The sequence below is a fragment of the Protobothrops mucrosquamatus genome, unplaced genomic scaffold (genome assembly GCF_001527695.2).
Source record: "Protobothrops mucrosquamatus isolate PMUCROS unplaced genomic scaffold, P.Mucros_1.0 scaffold4255, whole genome shotgun sequence".
In the NCBI taxonomy this organism is placed as follows: Eukaryota; Metazoa; Chordata; class Lepidosauria; order Squamata; family Viperidae; genus Protobothrops; species Protobothrops mucrosquamatus.
In genome coordinates, this window is record NW_015390173.1 from 5,001 (window position 1) to 26,849 (window position 21,849).

The 21,849-nt window shown below is 44.5% G+C and overlaps 2 protein-coding genes across 2 annotated transcripts in view; both read left to right on the forward strand.

Moving 5' to 3' along the window:
• NAA20 (N(alpha)-acetyltransferase 20, NatB catalytic subunit) overlaps nt 1-729 on the forward strand; it is a 4,310-nt gene extending 3,581 nt beyond the window's left edge. The window contains exon 3 of the mRNA XM_015828117.1: nt 359-729. Within this exon, the coding sequence (XP_015683603.1) occupies nt 359-444 (86 nt within the window). The 3' untranslated portion in view covers nt 445-729. The remainder of the gene's footprint in view (nt 1-358) is intronic.
• A 7,668-nt stretch (nt 730-8,397) lies between these two features.
• Nucleotides 8,398-20,736, forward strand: STX17 (syntaxin 17). The gene is made up of 7 exons (XM_015828118.2): nt 8,398-8,529; nt 11,518-11,583; nt 14,171-14,399; nt 15,967-16,079; nt 18,004-18,054; nt 19,504-19,590; nt 20,494-20,736. Exons 1-7 carry the CDS (start codon nt 8,407-8,409, stop codon nt 20,734-20,736), a joined length of 912 nt encoding a protein of 303 aa, XP_015683604.1. The 5' UTR covers nt 8,398-8,406.
• The last annotated feature ends 1,113 nt before the right edge of the window (nt 20,737-21,849 follow it).

Here is a 21,849-nt window from a genome sequence, read left to right on the forward strand (position 1 = left end):
CAGCGTCCCAGGGGTCACGTCCCTTTTGCAACCTTCTGACAAGCAGAGTCACTGAACAACCACGTCACTAACTGAACTGCACTTTAACTGTGGCAAGAAGAGTCATAAAGTGCGGCAAAAGTATCTCGAATTTTGCTTAGCAGCCGAAATTTTGAGCTCAGTTTGGTCGTAAGTTGGGGATTACCCTGGGGTCAGGTCTTTAATAACTCCCTGAACCTCCTCAGGATGGAAATTGTGTGGATGTTTGAGGAAAATCTCATTCCAGAGGGTTGACAGCTGTTGCAGCTGCCCTGGACTTTATAAATTGTAGGTTGTGTTAACTAATTTGTAATTTTGTTCCCGTGTTTTTTTTTTACAGACATGAGGAAAGCCCTGTCAAGAGATAAAGAGAAGAAATCAATTATACCGTTACCACATCCTGTCAGACCAGAAGATATTGAATAAGTCGATTCTGCGGTTGCTGTAAAATAGATCGAGAATAAAAACCTGTAGATAAATGGGAACAATCAGGATATATTTAATGCAACTGGGAGCTTTGGAAGAAAAAGAGAGAGAGAAAGAGAGTATATGCAAATATCAAATGTTTTCACTTTTAGCCTGCGCTTCTAAATCTTGTAATGCCCCCCCCCAAAGCCAGAAACAATCTTATAACTTCCATATTTCTCACGATTCGATTTTAAAAAATATTAATAAACCCAAAGGCCTCATTTCTAAGAAGGCAGGACGGCTAACGTTTTACCTTGTTGTGGAATTTTTGCATGAGTTTAATCAAATTAAAAAAAGCAAATCTTAGGTATAATGTTTGGGGAAAAAATACTCGGTTTAAAATATGAGGAGTTCAAATTGCAAAAATAAAAAGGCAAAAATGATACAACACTGGATGATTTTAAGAAGAGACTGGACAGCCATTAGTCTGAAATGGTATAGGGTCTCCTGCCTGAACGGGGTTGGACTAGATGGCCTCCAAGGTGCCTTCCAGCTCTGTTATTCTGTTACAATACAATAAAGGGGGGAAAGAAGGGAGAAAATACATCACACCATAGTTGTCCCTCTGCAAACAAATCAGGGTTTGGCATCGTCCAGGTTTTGGGGACTATAAGCCCCCATATTTCCATATTTATTTATTTATTTATTTTATTATTAAATTTATATCCCGCCCTTCTCCTTGCGGACTCAGGGCGGCTTAGTGGTGATGCTGGATTATTCAACATCTTCAAGGCAGTCAAGGGGAATGCACCCCCCCCTTGTATGCTCTTGATTGTCCTAGACCAGGGGTAGGCAACCTTGGCTCTTTTATGACTGGTGGTCTTCAACTCCCAGAATTCCTGAGCCAGCATGGCTCAGCTTGGAAACCTCTCCCTTTCCCCTCAGCATGGCTGGCTCAGGAATTCTGGGAGTTGAAGTCCACCAGTCCTAAAAGAGCCAAGGTGGCCTACCCCTGTCTTAGGTGGAAGTAAAAAAAAAAATCCAGAATGCACCTGGAGGCACTTGAAAGCCTTCAGTAACAACCCCGGCAGAGCTCTGAACTACAGATAGTCCTCGACTTACAACAGTTCATTTAGCGACCGTTCAAAGTTATAAGAGAAAAAAGCAACTTATCATGGCTTTTCACACTTATGACCGTTTGGTCACGTGATCAAAATTCAGAGGCTTGGCAACCGACTTGTATTTATGACAGTCGCAGTGTCCCGGTTGTGTGTGTGTGTGTGTGTGTGTGTGTGTACGTGTGTAAGACGTGATCCCCTTTTGTAATCTTCCTACAAGCCAACGAGGGAAGCCGGATCCACTTAAGTAACTCAACCGAGTTACTTAACAACTGCAGTGATTGCCTTAGCAACTGTGACAAGGCAGGTCATAAGATGGGGCCAAATTCACTTAAGGAACGTCTCGCTTAGTGACAGAAACGTTGGCCTCAGTTGTGGCCATAAGCAGAGGACAGCCTGTAATAATGTTATCGTCCGTGAAGCCCAAGGAATGGTGTTTGTACCATCTCCCTAACCCTGGTTTGGGACTGCGGTTGCACCATTTGGCCTTGTAGTGTTGCTCAGTCTCCACAAGTTTAAACTGTGTGGATATCAATTCCCAGAATTGCTGGCTGGGGAATTCTGGTGTTAACGCTGCTAACGTTGGATGTTTTTGCAGTGACAATAGATGGAAATGTAGCCATCTTTTTCCTTTTGCTTTTAGAGTTAGATGATGCTGGGCAGGGGGGATGTGAATTGAGAGTCCAGATAGACATAACAACACTAACAAGACAACAACTCTAGAAAGAGTGCAGAGAAGAGCAACAAAGATGATCAGGGGACTGGAGGCTAAAACATATAAGGAACGGTTGCTGGAATTGGGTATGTCTAGTCTAATGAAGAGAAGGACGAGGGGGGACATGATAGCAGTCTTCCAGTATCTCAGGGGCTGCCACAAAGAAGAGGGAGTCAAGCTATCCTCCAAAGCCCCTGAAGGCAGGACAAGAAGCAACGGATGGAAACTCATCAAGGAGAGAAGCAGCCTGGAACTAAGGAGAAACTTCCTGACAGTTAGAACAATTAACCAGTGGAACAACCTGCCTCCAGAAGCGGTGAATGCTCCAACCCTGGAAGTTTTTAAGAAGAGACTGGACAGCCTTTTGTCTGAAATGGTACAGGGTTTCCTGCCTGAGCAGGGGGTTGGACTACTAGATGACCTCCAAGGTCACTTCCAATTTTATTATTATTACTATTACTATTATCATCATCATCATCATCATCATCATCATCATCTCCAAGGTCTCTTCCAACTTTATTATTATTATTAAACCTAGGGTGAGAATCAAGGTTGTTGAAATCAGAGCTGATAAAGAATTGGGGGGCTGGAGAGCTGGAGAGGAAGCCTGCGGCTTCAAGCTAATTGGGGAGTGTGTTTATGACTGTTAATTGGAGGATACTATGCTTTGATACTATGTGCCCAGGGGAGGGGAATTCAGTTTTTGGCTTCGATTAGGTAAGTGCCGATATTATGCTACTCGAATAAAAGATCCTTTAAGGTAAAAAAATGCCTCGAAGTTCTTTTGAAGAGTTTCCTCTGTCGGAACCAGGACATCTGGCAGTTGAAGTCCACCCAGCCTAAAGTTGCTGAGGTAGAGAAACACTGACCACATGAGCGTCCACCTGCACCCTTGCCCTGCCACGGCCATCTTAACTGTTCCACCTTGCTGCTCCCAGTTAGTTTGCTTCCTCTGTCTCTGGAGAGTCTCCGTCCTCCAGGCCAGGGTCGTCCCCAAGGCACTTTTTCCAAAAGACAACTGGACTTTCTTGGTTTTTTCTCCTGGTAAATGTTTCGCTTCTCATCCGGGTCTTCAGAATATACAACTACAACTTCAGAACCGAAGAAGCTTCCTGGAATGAGAAGGAAAGCGTCTTCAAGGAAGAAACAAGAAAGTCCAGTTGCCTTTTGAAAAAAAAAAGCACCTTTGGGTGTTCTTCCTGTTCTGAGATGGTTCTCTGTTCTTTCAGGGTTTCTCCATTGCTGACCGTTCCTCCTTGTTTGGAGAATGAACTAAATAGGGGAAGGACAAGTCCAGCTTTTCCTGAGCCAGGCAGAGGGGAAAATGCTGGATCAGGATTGGGGGGGGGGCAGGGTCTTTCAACACCTTTTCTAGACAAGGAAAGTCCCTGGAGATTATGGGCAATATATTATCTATCAAGCTATCATTTATCGCTTTTGCACTCTCTCTCTCATTCATCTATCTCATATATCCTTTATCTAGCTTCATTATCTATCCCTTTATGTCCATCCATCCATATCCTTAACTACCTGTATCTCTGTATCATTCCTTCCTTCCTTCTTTCCTCTAATATATCCTTTATCCAGCTTTATTATCTATCCCTTTATGTCCATCCAATCATCCATATCTCTGTAACTATCTTATCATTCATTCATTCATTTATCTATGTAATATATCCTTTATCTAGCTTTATTATCTATCTCTTTGTCCATCCATCTATCTCTGTCACTATCTCTGTATTTCTGCATCTCTGATCTTTTTCCATTCTTCATTCATTCATTCATTCATTCATTCATTCATTCATTCATTCATCTATTATCTAATATATCCTTTATCTAGTTTTGTTATCTATCTCTTTACCCATCCATCTATATCTCTGTAACTATCTCTGTATCTCTGCATTCATTCATTCTATTATTTAATATATCCTTTATCTAGCTTTATTTATCCCTTTGTCCATCTATCCATCCATCCATATCTCTGTAACTCTTTATCTATCATTCATTCATTCATCTATTATCTAATATATCCTTTTAGCTTTATTATCTAACCTTTATGTCCATCTATCCATATCTCTGTAAGTCTGTGTCTATCTTTTTCTTTCTTTCATTCATCTATTATCTAATATATCCTTTACCTAGCTTTATTATCTATCTCTTTGTCTGTCCATCCATCCATATCTCTGTGTAACAATCTATATCTATCATTCATCCATCCATCTATTATCTATCTAATATATCCTTTGTCTAGCTTTATTATCTATCTCTTTATGTCCATCTATCCATCCATCCATCCATATCTCTGTAATTATCTGTATCTTTCATTCATTCATTCATTCATTCATTCATTCATCTATTATCTAATATATCCTTTATCTAGCTTTATTATCTATCTCTTTGTCCGTCCATCCATCCATATCTCTGTAACAATCTATATCTAACATTCATCCATCCATCTATTATCTAATATATCCTTTGTCTAGCTTTATTATCTATCTCTTTATGTCCATCCATCCATATCTCTGTAGTTATCTGTATCTTTCATTCATTCATTCATTCATTCATTCATTCATTCATTCATTCATTCATCTATTATCTAATATATCTAGCTTTATTATCTCTCTTTGTCCATCCATCCATCTAGATCTCTGTAACTATCTCTGCATCTATCTCTCCATTCCTTCTTTCATTCATTATGTATCTCTTCTTTATCTAGCTTTATTCTCTATCCCTTTATTATGTCTCCATCTTCCCAGCTGAGTATCACGTGCTCAGGCAAGGGGGGCGGCGCAGCTCACGCGCACCGGAAATCCCGCCTCCGGCTGGTGGAAGCGACGCTCTGGGGGGATCTCTATGGTCCGAGAGGGGCGGGGGGCGCCGCCTTTTCCTGTTTATTTCCTCTCTTTCTTCCGGGTTGGAGGCAATTTGGGGAGGGGGAGGGCGAAGCGGGGCCGCCGCCGGAGGGGCCGCCGGGGGAAGGACGAGGAGGCGGAGGCGAGGTGAGTCCGGCGAGGGACGGGGAGATTCGCCCACCCAAGAGGTGTGGGACTACAACTCCCATCACCCTCACCCAGGGGGAGGGGTTGGGGGGAGGATTTGTAGTCCCCCCCCTCCTAGGCGGAGGCGGCCGGTGTGCCCCGGGACAGGGAGCCCGCCCCCACCCCGCGCCGGATCCCCTTGGCCGGGCAGGAAGGGAAGCGGGGCTGGGAAGGGAGACCACCAGGAGATCCCTGGCAGGCAGAAAGAGGTCCGGTGGGGGCTTTAGCGGTTTGATTTCTGGGTTTTGATATGTTTGCTTTATTTGATGCATTCACCATTTCTTCTGGGCAGCTCACAACAAACAGAAAGAGTTTTAAAAAAAACAAACACACACCCAGGCAACCACGTACAGCTGTCCAAAAAAACCACAATTAAAAATGGAGCAAAAGGTAAAATAATAGTCCCAGCCAGAGAGTCCATTGAATATACTGTAGCTTTGCTAAACATCTGGAAGAAAACAGCCAAGCCCAGAGAGCACCAGTCCTGCCCAAAGTCGTCTCCCTCCTTCTCCTGTCCCCCCCCAACACCCCTTCCCAGCACTGATGGTGTTACCTAGTGGGGTCAGGAAACGTCTGCAAGCAAATAGCCAAGAGGACATCAAGGATCCCACAGTTCTCTTCCTCCTTCTCCTCCTCCTCTTCCCCCCCCCAATCTATTTCCCTTCTAGCACTGATCATCTCTGGATGGGTCAGGAAATGTCTGCAAGAAATCCGCCAAGCTCGGTGAGCATTGTTGAGCCCAAAGTCCTCCCCTACGCAACCCCCCCTTTTTGGCACTGATGATGTTACCTAGTTGGGTCATGAAACGTCTGCAAGAAAACCACCCAGCTCAGAGAGTACCAAGGACCCCACAGTTGTTGTCCTCCTCCTCCTCCTCTCCCCCATACTCTTCCTCTTTCTCCTCTTCCTCTTTCTCCTCCTCTCCCCTTCTCCTCCTCCTCACAAACCCCACTCGCCACTGGCGCTGATAATGTTACCTAGTTGGGTCATAAAATGTCTGCAAGAAAACAACCCAGCTCAGCAGCAAGGACTTCACAATTATTGTCTCCTCCTCCTCTTTCTCCTCCTCCTTCTCATACTCCTCCCCCCCCCCATTCCTTTCTAGCCCGGATGAACCACCCAGCTCAGAGAGCACCAAGGACCCCACAGTTGTTCTCCTCCTCCTCTCCCCCAACCCCTTCCCTTCTAGCACTGATGATGTTTCCTACTTGGGTAATGAAATGTCTGCAAGAAAAGAACCCAGCTCAGAGAGCACCAGGGACCCCCCAGGCCTTTCCTCCTCCTCCTCCTCCTCCTCCTCCTCCTCTCCACAAACCCCTCACCCTTCTAGCACTGATGATGTTACCTAGTATGGGTCATGAAACATCTGCAAGAAAACAGCCAAGCTCAGAGAGCAGCAAGGATCTCACAGTCCTCCTCCTCCTCCTGCTCCTCCTCCTCCTCTCCATGAACCCCACTCCCTTCTAGCACTGATGATGTTCCCTAGTTGGGTAATGAAACATCTGCAAGAAAATCACCAAGCTCAGGGAGCATCAAGGACCCCACAGTCCTCCTCCTCCTCCCCCCACCCCCCATTCCTTTCTAGGCTGGATAATGTTACCTAGTTGGGTCATGAAACGTCTGCAAGAAAACCACTCAGCTCAGAGAGCACCAAAGACCTCGCATTCCTCCTCCTCCTCCTCCTCCTCCTCCTCCTCCATCTCTGCAAATCCCACTCCCTTCTAACACTGATGATGTTACCTAGTTGGGTAATGAAACGTCTGCAAGAAAACAACCAAGCTCAGAGAGCATAAAGGATCCCAGTTGTTCTCCTCCTCCTCCCCCCTCCCATGATATTTATTTATTTATTTATTTATTTTTTAAGACTTATATGCCGCCCTTCTCCCCACGGGACTCAGGGCGGCTCACAGCATATTAAAACAACATAGTACATTTCCCCAATAAAAGCCAATTAAAAACCAAATATTTGTAGCTGTGTCTCTTATTAAAATCATTAAAAATTATCCCTATTTAAAATTCATATGATCTAGTTTGGGAAATGAAATATCTGCAAGGAACCAAACAAGCTCAGAGAGCACCAAGGAGCCCTCAGTTCCACCCTGAGTTACGAATAACCCTTGTGCGTTTCTTCTTTCTTGTTGTCCAAAATCTTGTCATGAAATCTGGGGAGGAGACTGAACCAGCTCCGGCGAGCCTACTGTGCAGTGGATCTTTTAAACGTTATTTAAGGATCTACGAAGAGGAATGATAGAGTCCAGATCTTTGGAATGATTCTCCCATTCTGCTCTCTTTGGGCCAGGTTTTACTCGGAATCCCGGACGCCGGACACTGCAGGGCAGAAAGGACGCTAACGCACTGGAGGGAGTTCAGCGAAGGTGCTCAAGAGCGGGAAGGGCCTGGAAACGGGTCCTTTGAAGAAAAGGGAAAAGACCTGGGTAGGTTTGCTGCAGAAGGGACGTTTGGGGAGGAGAGATGTTGGCAGTTTGGGGATATCTAAAAGGTTGCCAAGGAGAGGAGAGGCTGGATAAGTTCTGTGCTTATCTGGGAGGGCAAGACCTGGGACCAGGGGCTGAAATGGGGGCAGTAGTAGACGTCAGGAGGAATTTCCTTCAGGTGAGAATTAAGAAATTTCTAGGTTGTTTCTCTCCTTGATTAGTTTCCATCAATTGCTTCTTGTACTTTGGAGAATAGGGTGACCCCCCCCCCTTTCAGATTCCAGACTGAATAGCCCTCCATCTAAAATGCTTTTAACAGGTCCTGCACCAAATGGGGTTGGACTAGATCAGGGGTCTTCCAACGTGGCCCTTTGATGACTTGTGGACTTCAACTCCCAGAATTCCTCAGCCAGGATGCTTTAAGACAGGGGTCTTTAAACTTGGACCTTTGATGACTGGTGGACTTCAACTCCCAGAATGCCTGAGGAATTCTGGGAGTTGAAGTCCACAAGTCATCAAAGGGCCAAGTTTGAAGACCCTTGGACTAGATAATCTCTGAGGTACTTACCAATTCTGTGATTCTATGATTTCCTATCGTACTAATCTTTAAATCATCCTTCAAATTGTGTCTAGGTAACAAAAGCGCCACCCCGTGCTGGATCAAACCACCAACCATGTCTAAAGATGAAGAAAAAGTTAATTTGCGTCGCCTGGAGCCTGCCATCCAGAAGTTTATTAAAGTTGCCATTCCCACAGATCTGGAGCGATTAAGAAAACATCAGATAAATATTGAGAAGGTTATTTTTTTCTCTTTTTTAAAAAAATATATTAATCTTAAGAAGGTCTGGCAGGAGATGCATGTTGCGGGTCCCGCAAACTGGAGAATGTTGTCAGGCAGGGCCTAAGAGGAACAGTTTTGTACAGGGGGTCCTTGACTCACAGCCATTTGTTTAGTGACCGTTTGAAGCTACAACGTGACTTATGACCAGTTTTCACACTCGTGACCATTGCAGCATCTCCAGGATCACGTCATCAAAATTCAGATGCTTGGTAACTGGCTTGTATTTATGACAGTTGCAGCGTCCCGGGGTCATGCGATAGCAATAGCAATAATAGCACTTAGACTTCTATACTGCTTCACAGAGCTTGTACAGCCCTCTCTAAGGGGTTTACAGTCAGCCTGTTGCACCCCCAACAAGTTGGGTCCTCATTTTACCGACCTTGGAAGGACGGAAGGCTGAGTCAACGTTGAACTTTGTCAAGATTGAACTCCTGTGCAGCATCACGGTTTCCTTCCTTCCTTCCTTCCTTCCTTCCTTCCTTCCTTCCTTCCTTCCTTCCTTCCTTCCTTCCTCCCTCCCTCTTTCCCTCCCTCCTTCCTTCCTTCCTTCTTTCTTACCTTCCTTCCATCCATCCTTCCATCCTTCCTAAGCAATAGCACTCAGACTAATATATATCTTCACAGAGCTTGTACAGCCCTCTCTAAGGGGTTTACAGTCAGCCTGTTGCACCCCCAACAAGTTGGGTCCTCATTTTACCGACCTTGGAAGGACGGAAGGCTGAGTCAACGTTGAACTTTGTCAAGATTGAACTCCTGTGCATCACCACGGCTTCCTTCCTTCTTCACATTTCCTTCCTTCCTTCCTTCCTTCCTTCCTTCCTTCCTTCCTTCCTTCCTTTCCTTCCTTCCTTCTGCTTAAGCAGGGGGCTGGACTAGAAGACCTCCAAGGTCCCTTCCAGCTTCTATTCTATTCTATTCTATTCTATTCTATTCTATTCTATTCTATTCCTTCCTTCCTTCCTTCCTTCCTTCCTTCCTTCCTTCCTTCCTTCCTTCCTTCCTTCCTTCGCAATAGTACTCAGACTAATATACATCTTCACAGAGCTTTACAGCCCTCTCTAAGCGGTTTACAGAGTCAGCCTATTTGGCCCCCAACAATCTGAGTCCTCATTTTACCGACCTCGGAAGGAGCGAAGGCCGAGTCGACCTTGAGCCGGTGAGATTCGAACTACCAAACTGCTGGCAGCCACCAGTCAGCCGAAGTACTGCCTTCTAACCCTTTTACAACCTTCTGTCAATGGGGAAGCCAGATTCACTTAACAAGCTTGTGACTAACGACAGATGCAGGAATTCACTTAACAACCGTGGGGAGAGAGGTTGTAAAACGGGGCAAAACTCAGAACGCCTTGTTTAGTTATGGAAATTGGGGACTTCATTGTGGTTATAAGATAAGGACTACCTGTATTGGGGCCCTGCCTTGTAGAACATCACTTCTCTCCAGGTGAGGCTGGGCCCAACCCTGTTGGGGTTCCTTAAATAATGTGTCCTGGTTCCGACAGATGAAACTCTTCAAAAGAACTTCGAGGCCTTGTTTACCTTAAAGAACCTTTAATCGAGTAGCATAGCATCAGCACGTACATAGGCCAAGCCAAAATCTGAATTCCCCTCCCCTGAGCACATAATATCAAAGCACAATTCCCTCCTCTAGTTAACTGTCATAAATCACATTCTCCAATTAGTTTGAAATGCAGGCTCTCAATTCTTATCATCTCTTATTTCAATAACCTTGGTTCTCACACTAGGTTAAGCATTGTTATGTCTAGCTAAACTCCCATGCACATTTCTCCTCCTCCCCCCCCCAGTATCATCTAATTCTAACTCTAATTCTAAGAGTAAAACGTAAGAAGGAAAATGGCTGCATCTCCATCTGTTGTCAAAGCAAGAACATCTGATGTCAGCCTCCGTTGATATAATGGCTTGTCAACTAGTTTGGGGACCCCTTAATAGAGCAGAGCCTTAGCCAGTGGTATGACAGCTAACGGCACGCTCCCTGTTTATATCCTGCCGTTGTTTTTAAATCTATTAATATAAATTGGTTGTTTTAATGGTTTTTATATATTCTTGGTTATTACTGTGTAGGCCAGGGGTAGGCAACCTCGGCTCTTTTATGACTTGCGGATTTCAACTCCCAGAATTCCTGAGCCAGCCTGGCTCAGCTTGGAAACTCTCCCTTTCCCCTCAGCATGGCTGGCTCAGGAATTCTGGGAGTTGAAGTCCACCAGTCATAAAAGCCCAGGTTGCCTACCCCTGTACTAGGCCTAGGCCCCTTCATGACTCGTGGACTTCAACTCCCAGAATTCCTCAGCCAGCATGGAGGAACTATGGCCCCCTTGATGACTGGTGGACTTCAACTCCCAGAATTCCTCAGCCAGCATGGGGAAACTATGGCCCCCCTCATGACTCGTGGACTTCAACTCCCAGAATTCCTGAGCCAGCATGGGGGAACTATGGCCCCTTCATGACTCGTGGACTTCAACTCCCAGAATTCCTCAGCCAGCATGGAGGAACTATGGCCCCCTTGATGACTGGTGGACTTCAACTCCCAGAATTCCTCAGCCAGCATGGGGAAACTATGGCCCCCCTCATGACTCGTGGACTTCAACTCCCAGAATTCCTGAGCCAGCCTGGCTCAGCTTGGAAACCTCTCCCTTTCCCCTCAGCATGGCTGGCTCAGGAATTCTGGGAGTTGAAGTCCACGAGTCATAAAAGAGCCAAGGTGGCCTACCCCTAGTGTAGGCTATTCAGAGTCACTGAGATGGGCAACCTGTGATTAAAGAAAGAAATAATTTTACACCTCTGCTGAAAAATGTCCCTTTGCGCTCTGCTTTAGAGCATCCTTATTTTTCACAAGGGACGATAAAAATCCTTGCGTGATTTAGACTCAGTGCCAGATGAGATGCCGTGTTTTTGACACCCCACGTTCTCTGCTCTCTGTTGTTTGCAGTATCAGAGGTGCAGACTGTGGGACAAACTGCACGAAGAACATATCAATGCCGGGCGTACTGTTCAGGTAAGGGGACGACGGCCGTAGACGTCCGCTGGAGAAGACAGAATGCTGGGCAAATGAACCCCTTGGTAATATTTTTCTGGGGAAAGCAAACCTGCGATAACGTCTCCCCTGTTTTATGTGTCGGATGGATTTAATAATAATAATGATGATGATGATGATGATGATGATAATAATAATAATAATAATAATAATAATAATAATAATAATAATAATAATAATAATAATAATAATAATAATAAAAAAGTTGGAAGGGACCTTGGAGGTCATCTAGTCCAACCCCCTGCTCAGGCAGGAGACCCTATCCCATTTCGGACAAATGGCTGTCCAGTCTCTTCTTAAAAACTTCCAGTGTTGGAGCATTCACCGCTTCTGGAGGCAGGTGGTTCCACTGGTTAATGGTTCTCACTGTCAGGAAGTTTCTCCTTAGTTCCAGGTTGCTTCTCTCCTTGATCAGTTTCCATCCGTTGCTTCTTGTCCTGCCTTCAGGCGCTTTGGGGAATAGCTTGACTCCCTCTTCTTTGGGGCAGCCCCTGAGAGACTGGAAGGCTGCTATCATGTCCCCCCTCGTCCTTCTCTTTGTTAAACTAGACAGACCCAATTCCAGCAACCGTTCCTTATATGCTTTGGCCTCCAGTCTCCTGTGTTGCTGCTGCTGCTGCTGCTGCTGCTGCTGCTGCTGCTGCTAATAATAATAATAATAATAATAATAATAATAATAATAATAAAAAAGTTGGATGGGACCTTGGAGGTCATCTAGTCCAACCCCCTGCTCAGGCAGCAAACCCTATACCATTCCAGACAAATGGCTGTCCAGTCTCTTCTTAAAAACTTCCAGTGTTGGAGCATTCACCGCTTCTGGAGGCAGGTGGTTCCACTGGTTAATTGTTCTGACTGTCAGGAAGTTTCTCCTTAGTTCTAAGTTGCTTCTCTCCTTGATCAGTTTCCACCCGTTGCTTCTCGTCCTGCCTTCAGGCGCTTTGGAGAATAGCTTGACTCCCTCTTCTTTGGGGCAGCCCCTGAGATACTGGAAGACTGCTTTCATATCCCCCCTCGTCCTTCTCTTCATTAAACTAGACAGACCCAATTCCAGCAACTGTTCCTTATATGCTTTAGCCTCCAGTCCCCTGATCATCTCTACTGCTCTTCTCTGCCCTCTTTCTAGGGTCTCCGCATCTTTTTTACATCGTGGATTTCTTTAAAAGACACATAAACCGCCTCGTTCCTGAGTCTTGGGGCAACCTCAGCAACTTTTAAGAGGTTTGGCCCGTCTGGGGGGAATTCTGGGAAATATTAAAGTCCACACTTCTTAAAAGTTGCCAAGGTTGGGGAACACTGCTCTAGCGTGGGGTTCCTCCATCTGGGCTTAATGCTTTCGAGCCCTTTTTAGTCTATTTTAGGATTTTCCAACTTTAGTCACTTTTTTAAAAATAATATTTTATTAATTTTACAATTTTACATTTCAGTATTTTAAAAAGCAGCGTGGTGACTGGGTTAATCAGTAGTTCCATAACAAAATCTTTAGTGCAAATCTCAGGTTGCAACATCAGATATTTCTTCTCTTTTTCCCCTTAACATTTACTGTCTCGTATTCAGGCCAGTACGTTTCTAATTATATCAACTCAATAAAAACATCATTATTACGTTTATCAATAGATTTTTAGCTTATCCGTCTCTTAATTACATTCAAAACTTTAGCCACTTTTAAGACACCCATGGACTTCAACTCCCAGCATTCCCCAGCCAGTGCATTACAGCAGCACCGGAAAAAGTGACTTACGACCGTTTTTCACACTTAAGACGGTCGCAGCATCCTCCACGGTCACGTGGTCAAAATTCAGACACTTTGCAACTGGTTCATATTTACGACGGCTGCCGCGTCCCCGCAGGGTCACGTGATCCTCTTTTGCATCCTTCTGACAAGCAAAGTCGATGGAGGAAGCCAGATTCACTTAACAACCGGGTTACTAACTGCAGTGATTCGCTTAACGACCGTAGCAAGAAAGGCGTAAAATGGGGCAAAACCCGCTGAACAACTTGAGCTGAGTTGTGTTCGTAAGTTGAGGACTACCTGTATTTCAGGGTGTCCCAACTTTGGCTAATGCAGAAGTAGGGAACCTTGGCTCTTTTATGACTGGTGGACTTCAATACCCAGAATTCCTGAACCCAGCCATGCTAACTCAGGAATTCTGGGAGTTGAAGTCCACGAGTCATAAAAGGCCCATGGTTCCCCATGCTGGCTCAGGAATTCTGGGAGTTGAAGTCCACGAGTCATAAAAGGCCCATGGTTCCCCATGCTGGCTGAGGAATTCTGGGAGTTGAAGTTCACGAGTCAAAAGAGCCATGGTTCCCCATGCTGGCTGAGGAATTCTGGGAGTTGAAGTCCACGAGTCATAAAAGAGCCAAGGTTGCCTACCCGTGGGCTAGTGTAAGATGCATGGACTTCAACTCCCAGAATTCCCCAGTCGGCAATTATATTATAGATATAATAAATAGAATTCTGGGTTGTTGTTTTTTTGTATCTAGCCTGATTGGCAATTGAGGCCTAACCGAAGTAAAACGGAGGAGTCCTTTTTTTCAAACATTACAGCAGCTGCGAGCAAATATCCGAGAGATGGAGAACCTTTGTTCCCGGGTCCGGAAGGAAGATATGCTGACTTTGCAGAGAATGATTGATCCCGTGAAAGTGGATGCTTCGTTGGCCGTACAAGAATTTTTGCAGCTGCATTCGGAGTCCGCCGAAGTGCTGAAAAGACATTTCAGAGAGCAGGAGGCCGCCTCATCGGCTGCTTTGACCCGCTCTACCACCATCGGAGCAGGTACTGTTTATTTATTTATTTATTCAATTTTTTTTTTATCCTGGGCTTATTATTATTTAACAACTGTCAGCAATTTTGAGCTCAATTGTGAAGTTGAGAACTACCTGTATTTCCAGGGTTTTCCAGCTTTGGCTACTTTAAGGTGCATGCAATTCCCCAGCCAGCAGTAACTATTATATATATACATATACATATATACATTATATATACATATATATATATATAATGTTGGAAGGGACCTTGGAGGTCTTCTAGTCCAACTTTTTGCCCAAGCAGAAAACCCTATACTACCCTGGACAAGTGGCTGTACAGTCTCTTCTTCTTAAAAACTTCCAGTGTTGGAGCATTCACTGCTTCTGGAGGCAGGTTGTTCCACAGGTTAATTGTTCTAACTGTCAGGAAGTTCCTCCTTAGTTCCAGGTTGCTTCTCTCCTTGATCAGTTTCCATCCGTTGCTTCTTGTCCTGCCTTCAGAGAATTCTATAAGTATTATAGAATAAGGGTATATATACTTATAAGTATATAAATATACTTGTATAAACAGAGGCACAGAATCAAGATCACGCGAGGTATTAATACCACTTTATAAAACCCTAGTGAGGCCACACCTGGAATACTGCAGCCAATTTTGGTCACCATATTACAAAAAAGATGTTGAGAGTTTGGAGAAAATTCAGAGAAGAGCAACTAGGATGATCCAAAGCCTGGAGACTAAAACATACGAAGAACGGCTGCCGGACTTGGGTTTGGCTAGTCTAAAGAAAAGAAGATTGAAAGTCAGGCTTGTCAGATGCCCTATTTTTTTCTATCCTGCTCCATGGAGTAGAGAGTGGGTCTCTGACACAAGGCCACCTGAAGAGACCGGAAGCATTTGAAATGTGGACTGACAGGCGGCTGTTACGTAGAAGCTGGGTGGACAGGATCAGAAATGAGGAGGGGATAAGCCGCCTGGAAAAGCCCAGGGAAATCATCAAAGCAATTAAAAAACGAAAATTAGAATATTTCGGACATGTGATGCGACACCCAGAAAAATACGGCGTGCTCCATTTAACCCTCCAGGGAAAGATGGAAGGCAAACGAGGTCCAGGCAGAAGAAGAAGAACATTGTGGCTTCAAAATCTCAGGGACCGGTTTGGACAAAACCCAGCAGCACTTTTTCGTGCGGCTGCTGATAAAAACAGGATCGCCAATGTCCGATAATCGATATGGAAGAAAGAAGAAAGAAGAAGAAGAAGAAGAAAGAAGAAGAAGAAGAAGAAGAAGAAGAAGAAGGAGAGAGAGAGAGAGAGAGAGAGAGAGAGAGAGAGAGAGAGAGAGAAAGAAAGAAAGAAAGAAAGAAAGAAAGAAAGAAAGAAAGAAAGAAAGAAAGAAAGAAAGAAAGAAAGAGTAAAGAAAAGAAATAGGGAAAACAGTATTTTTCCTTGGGGTGGGCATGCTTTATAAAATCCATTGTCCAGAGCTGTAGTTGTGTAATGGTTTTTAGATGTGGTTGTGTCTGTGCGTACATTTATTTCCTGTCTTGCAGTGTTGATAGCGCACTCACTGACTTCCACGCTCTTTTCCTTCAGAAACCTTCTCTAACGCTGAAGACGGAGAAAATTCCCTTAGCCAGATTTTTGCTCCGTTGCCAGAAATCCCCCAGGATCAAAATGCTGCGGAATCCTGGGAGGTGTTAGAAGAGGTAATTTGCACATCCCATCATAATTTTCTTTTCAAACAGGGTGTTCATTTTAAAATGTCTTATTAGGACAAGGGACGTTTTGCTGAACGAAAGGTCTAAAGTTTACACTAAATTATAATTTAAAGCAATGATGTATCGTTGGTATTTAACACCGGATAAGTTGTCAAGAATGCATAAAGTTATTTTTAGAATAGAATAGAATAGAATTTAATTACAGAATAGAATAGAATAGAATAGAATAAGAAATAGAATAGAATGAAATAGAATAGAATAGAATAGAATAGAATTATGGGATAGACTAGAATTATGGGATAGAACAGACTACAATTATGGGATACAATGGAATAGAATAGAATAGAATAGAATAGAATAGAACAGAATACAGAATATAAATACAGAATAGAATAAAATAGAACAGAACAGAATAAGAAATAGAATAGAATGAAATAGAATAGAATAGAATTATGGGATAGAATAGAATAGAATAGAATAAGAAATAGAATGGAATAGAATAGAATAGAATTATGGGATAGGATAGGATAGAATAGAATAGAATAGAATAGAATAGAATAGAATAAAAAAATAGAATAGAATGGAATAGAATAGAATAAGAAATAGAATGGAATAGAATAGAATAGAATAGAATAGAATAGAATTATGGGATAGAATAGAACAGAATAGAATAGAATAAGAAATAGAATAGAATGGAATAGAATAGAATAGAATTATGGGATAGAATAGAATAGAATTATGGGATAGAATAGAATAGAATTTAATAGAATAGAACAATACAAAATACAGAATAGAATGAAATAGAATAGAATAGAATAGAATTATGGGATAGAATAGAATTATGGGATACAATAGAATAGAATTTAATAGAATAGAACAATACAGAATACAGAATAGAATGAAATAGAATAGAATAGAATAGAATTATGGGATAGAATAGAATTATGGGATAGAATAGAATAGAATTATGGGATAGAATAGAATTATGGGATAGAATAGAATAGAATTATGGGATACAATAGAATAGAATAGAATAGAATAGAATAGAATAGAATAGAGCTGGAAGGGACCTTGGAGGTCTTCTAGTCCAGCCCCCTACTCAAGCTGGAGAACCTATACTAACTGAATGTTATTTTAACTGAATGTGATTTTAACTGAATGTGATTTTAACTGATATCTTAACTGAATGGTGGAAATGCAAATGTAAAGAAGGGACTTTGTATCGTTTATGGTGGACGTGTGACAAAGCAAAGAAATATTGGAGTAGGATTCACATCTTAATACAGAAGATTCACAAAGTGAACATAAAGATAAATCCAGAGAGTTTTCTTTTGGGTTTACAATGGAAAAAGACTTCGGGGGGAAAATTTTGGGATTTTGATGTTATATATGTTGACTGCAGCAAGATTACTTTACGGACAAAAATGGAAGGAGACTTTGGTTCCCACAACGGACGAAGGGCTGCAAAAGTTGATGGAGTTAGCCGAGAGGGATAAATGGACTGCTTTGATAAAAGAAAAAAAATACATTTGATTTTGTTTCTGTTTGGAAACTGCTTTTGGCCTTCGTGCTTGAGGTGGGGGAAAAAATGAAATTTTGGTTTTGCCGGTTAAACAGGTTTGTTGTTATAAAAATGGCTAGTATATATATTATGATGTAAAAGTAAAAAGTTGACGTAGTATCTTATTATCTTATTCTACTGCACTTTTAAAAAGAGCCAGAAGTTAATGCTGTTACTTTTTTCTTTTTCCCTTTTATCCTACACATTTTTCTCTTTTACTTCTCCTCCCCTTCTCCCCCCCCTCATTATTTTCTTTTGTATTTTGTATTTATATTATATTTTGATAAACTAAAAAAAAATAGAATAAAAGAAAAACAAACCGAGGTATTAACATTTTGGTGTTTTCTTTAGGACCTGATTGAACTTAGCACTCTGGTGACTGAGTTCTCCCTGCTTGTTAATGTAAGTAGAGCAAAGATTGTTTCTCTTATTTTTCTCTGGATTCTACCACAAGAGAACCAGAATCTTAACTGGTTTTCTGTCAGGGTCCCCAAAAGCTTTAATATTCTCTGCCAGGTAAAATGATAATTTAAAGGGGGAAATGTCAACATCTCGGCAATATTTGCAGTTTGCGCAGTCATTCCATGATCCTTTCGCTGGCTAGGCCAGGGGTAGGCCACCTTGGCCCCTTCATGACTCGTGGACTTCAACTCCCAGAATTCCCGAGCCAGCATGGCTCAGCTTGGAAACCTCTCCCTTTCCCCTCAGCATGGCTGGCTCAGGAATTCTGGGAGTTGAAGTCCACGAGTCATAAAAGAGCCAAGGTTGCCTACCCCTATTCTAGGCCTTGGCTGTTTTATGACTCGTGGACTTCAACTCCCAGAATTCCTGAGCCAGCACGGCTCAGCTTGGAAACCTCTCCCTTTCCCCTCAGCATGGCTGGCTCAGGAATTCTGGGAGTTGAAGTCCACGAGTCATAAAAGAGCCAAGGTTGCCTACCCCTACTCTAGGCCTTGGCTGTTTTATGACTCGTGGACTTCAACTCCCAGAATTCCTGAGCCAGCACGGCTCAGCTTGGAAACCTCTCCCTTTCCCCTCAGCATGGCTGGCTCAGGAATTCTGGGAGTTGAAGTCCACCAGTCATAAAAGGGCCAAGGTTGCCTACCCCTGGCCTAGACAAAGGAGTCCAACTTTGGCAACTTTAAAACTTGTGGATTTCAACTCCCAGAATCCCCCAGATTAGAATAGAATAGAATATAATAGAATAGAGCTGGAAGGGACCTTGGAGATAGTAGTAGTAGTAGTAGTAGTAGTAGTGGTGATGATAATAATAATAATGATGATGATGATGATGATGATGATGATGATGATGATGATAAAGTTGGAAGGGACCTTGGAGGTCATCTAGTCCAACCCCCCGCTCATGCAGGAAGCCCTAGACCATTTCATACAAATGGCTGTCCAGTCTCTTCTTAAAAACGTCCAGTGTTGGAGCATTCACCGCTTCTGGAGGCAGGTTGTTCCACTGGTTAATTGTTCTGACTGTCAGGAAGTTTCTCCTTAGTTCTAGGTTGCTTCTCTCCTTGGTCAGTTTCCATCCATTGCTTCTTGTCCTGCCTTCAGGGGCTTTGGAGAATAGCTTGACTCCCTCTTCTTTGGGGCAGCCCCTGAGATATTGGAAGACTGCTATCATGTCTCCCCTTGTCCTTCTCTTCATTAAACTAGTCTAGGCTGGACTAGATCTTCTAGTCCAGCCCCCTGCTCAAGCAGGAGGAACTATAGGGTTTCCTGCCTGAGCAGGGGGCTGGACTAGAAGACCTCCAAGGTCTCTTCCAACTTTATTATCATCATCATCATTATTTTTATGTGCCATACGCTCCATAAATAAACGAGTCCGTGCTTTGCTTGTAGACCCAGCAGGAGAAGGTGGACCGGATCGAAGAGAACGTCTGCAGTGCCGTCGCCAACGTGGAAGAGGGAACCAGGAACTTATCCAAGGTGCGTCTGCAACAACTGCTCTCCGGTCGCCAGCTGGGAGGACTCAAATTAGCTACTCCTGCTAACAGGACCCAGTCGGTCTTGGCGCGTTTGGGCCAGCGTATCCACGAGCATTGCCAGCCGCCCTCTGCCCCAGGCCTGCCCGCGGATTCCTATCTTATTCATTTATTTATGTAAAATGTTCGTCTAGCCGCCCGTTTTTTCAGTGTTATAAGCGGCTGCCAGTCAAAGATTTTAAAAAAAACATCAAATCATTTAAAAAACCAGTCATGGATCCGTATCGCTCACCCAGAGACTCCTTTACAGGCAGTCCTCGGCTTACAGCTCCTGCTCCTCCTCCTGCTCTTCCTCCTCTCCACAGACCCTATTCCCTTCTAGCACTGATGACATTCCCTAGTTGGGTCACGAAACGTCCGCAAGAAAACAGCCAAGCTCAGAGAACACCAGGGACCCCACAGTCGTCGTCTCCTCCTCCTCCTCCTCCTCCTCCTCCTCCTCCTCCTCCTCCTCCTTCAAACCCCACACCCCACTCCCTTGTAGCACTGATGACATTCCCTAGTTGAGTCTGCATGAAAGGTCTGCATAAAAATCACCCAGCTCGGAGGGCACCCGGGACCCCCGCCATTCATCCCTGAGATACGAATATTCTCTCCGGTCGATTTCTTCCCTCTTTGGGGCTGCAGCCAGGGCTCTTCTGAGTCAAAGGGTGTTGCTGGCCTGTGTGAACAACGAGAGACCCCTCCGTTCTCTATCCGCTTCCTTCCCGTGTCCAGAGGTGACCGGCCACCGATTTCCTGCTCGTCTCCAATTCCCGCAGGACTGCTGGAGCCAGGCAGAGGGTGAGCTTGCCTGATGATGCTCTTCAAACGACCCTCTTTTTCTGCCCCTCTCTTTTTTTTCCAGGCTGCCACCTACAAGCTGGCTGCTCTCCCGGTGGCCGGCGCCCTCCTGGGGGGAATCGTCGGGGGGCCGATCGGGCTCCTGGCCGGCTTCAAAGTGGCCGGACTGGCGGCGGCGTTGGGCGGCGGCGTGCTGGGCTTCACGGGAGGGAAACTCATCCAGAGGAAGAAGCAGAAGATGATCAAGGATCTCTCCTCCGCCAGCTGCTCGGATCTTCCGCGGCCCAGCGACCAAGGGGGCAGCTGAGCCCGGAGCTGAAGCCGTCCAGACTGGTATCGCGTCTGCCCTCGCTTTGGCCCGGACTCCGGGATCATCTTCTTCTCCTCCTCCTCCTCCTCCTCCTGCTGGAAACTTTTTTTCCTCTTGAGAATGTGAAAGGGACACAATTCACCCTGGAATCACTTCTGGACTTGCAGCAGAGGGATTTGCAAGCCCGGCGCGCTCCGGCGCGCCTCGCCTGCCGTTTACACGCGGCGAAAAAGGTGTGCGCCCCGGGAACGCCTCTTAACCTGTTATCCTTGCGCCTTCACAGTGTTCACCAAATGCCTTTTTTTTTTCTTTCTCCAGGTAAAATGGAGAGGAGCAGTTTTAGCCTCTGGAAAACCTTTTTTCAGCTCCAGCGCACAAATCCTGTTTTTTATTTTACACCTGTCGGGGTTTTTTTTAATGCTTCTGGCTTCTCTGTGGCGGAATCGGCTCGCGGTGGGAGATGGTGGTTCGCGGTGGGAGATGGGGGCTCCCGTCAGGATAGACCTGCGGAGGTCAGGTGAAGAGGGGCTGAGATTTTCTGCCCTGGGGAGGGGTCTTTTGTTTGCAAATTTTAATTTTCTGGGCAGGAGAGTGGGCGTCTACCTCTCGTTTTAAAAGTGCCGCGGTCTGGAAAAGTCAGAACGGGCTATTTGGGGAGAAATTCTCTGCTTGTTGCTTATCAAGATATCTGGAACAGTATGTTTCTCAATTCTGGCAACTTTCAGATGAGTGGATTTCAACTCCCAGAATCCCTGAGTCAGCAAGGAATTCTGGGAGTTGAAGTCCACTCATCTGAACGTTTACCAATTCATTGGAGAATGCTGGGAATTGAAGTCCACACATCTGGAAAGATTGCTCTAGAACAGAGGTTGGGAGCGATGGCCCCCTTTATGACTTGTGGACTTCAACTCCCAGAATCCCTGAGTCAGCAAGGAATTCTGGGAGTGGAAGTCCACTCATCTGAAAGTTTCCCAATTCGTTGGAGAATGCTGGGAATTGAAGCCCACACATCTGGAAAAGGGAGAAACATTGCTCTAGAACAGAGGTTGGGAGCGATGGCCCCCTTTATGACTTGTGGACTTCCAACTCCCAGAATTCCTGAGTCGGCAA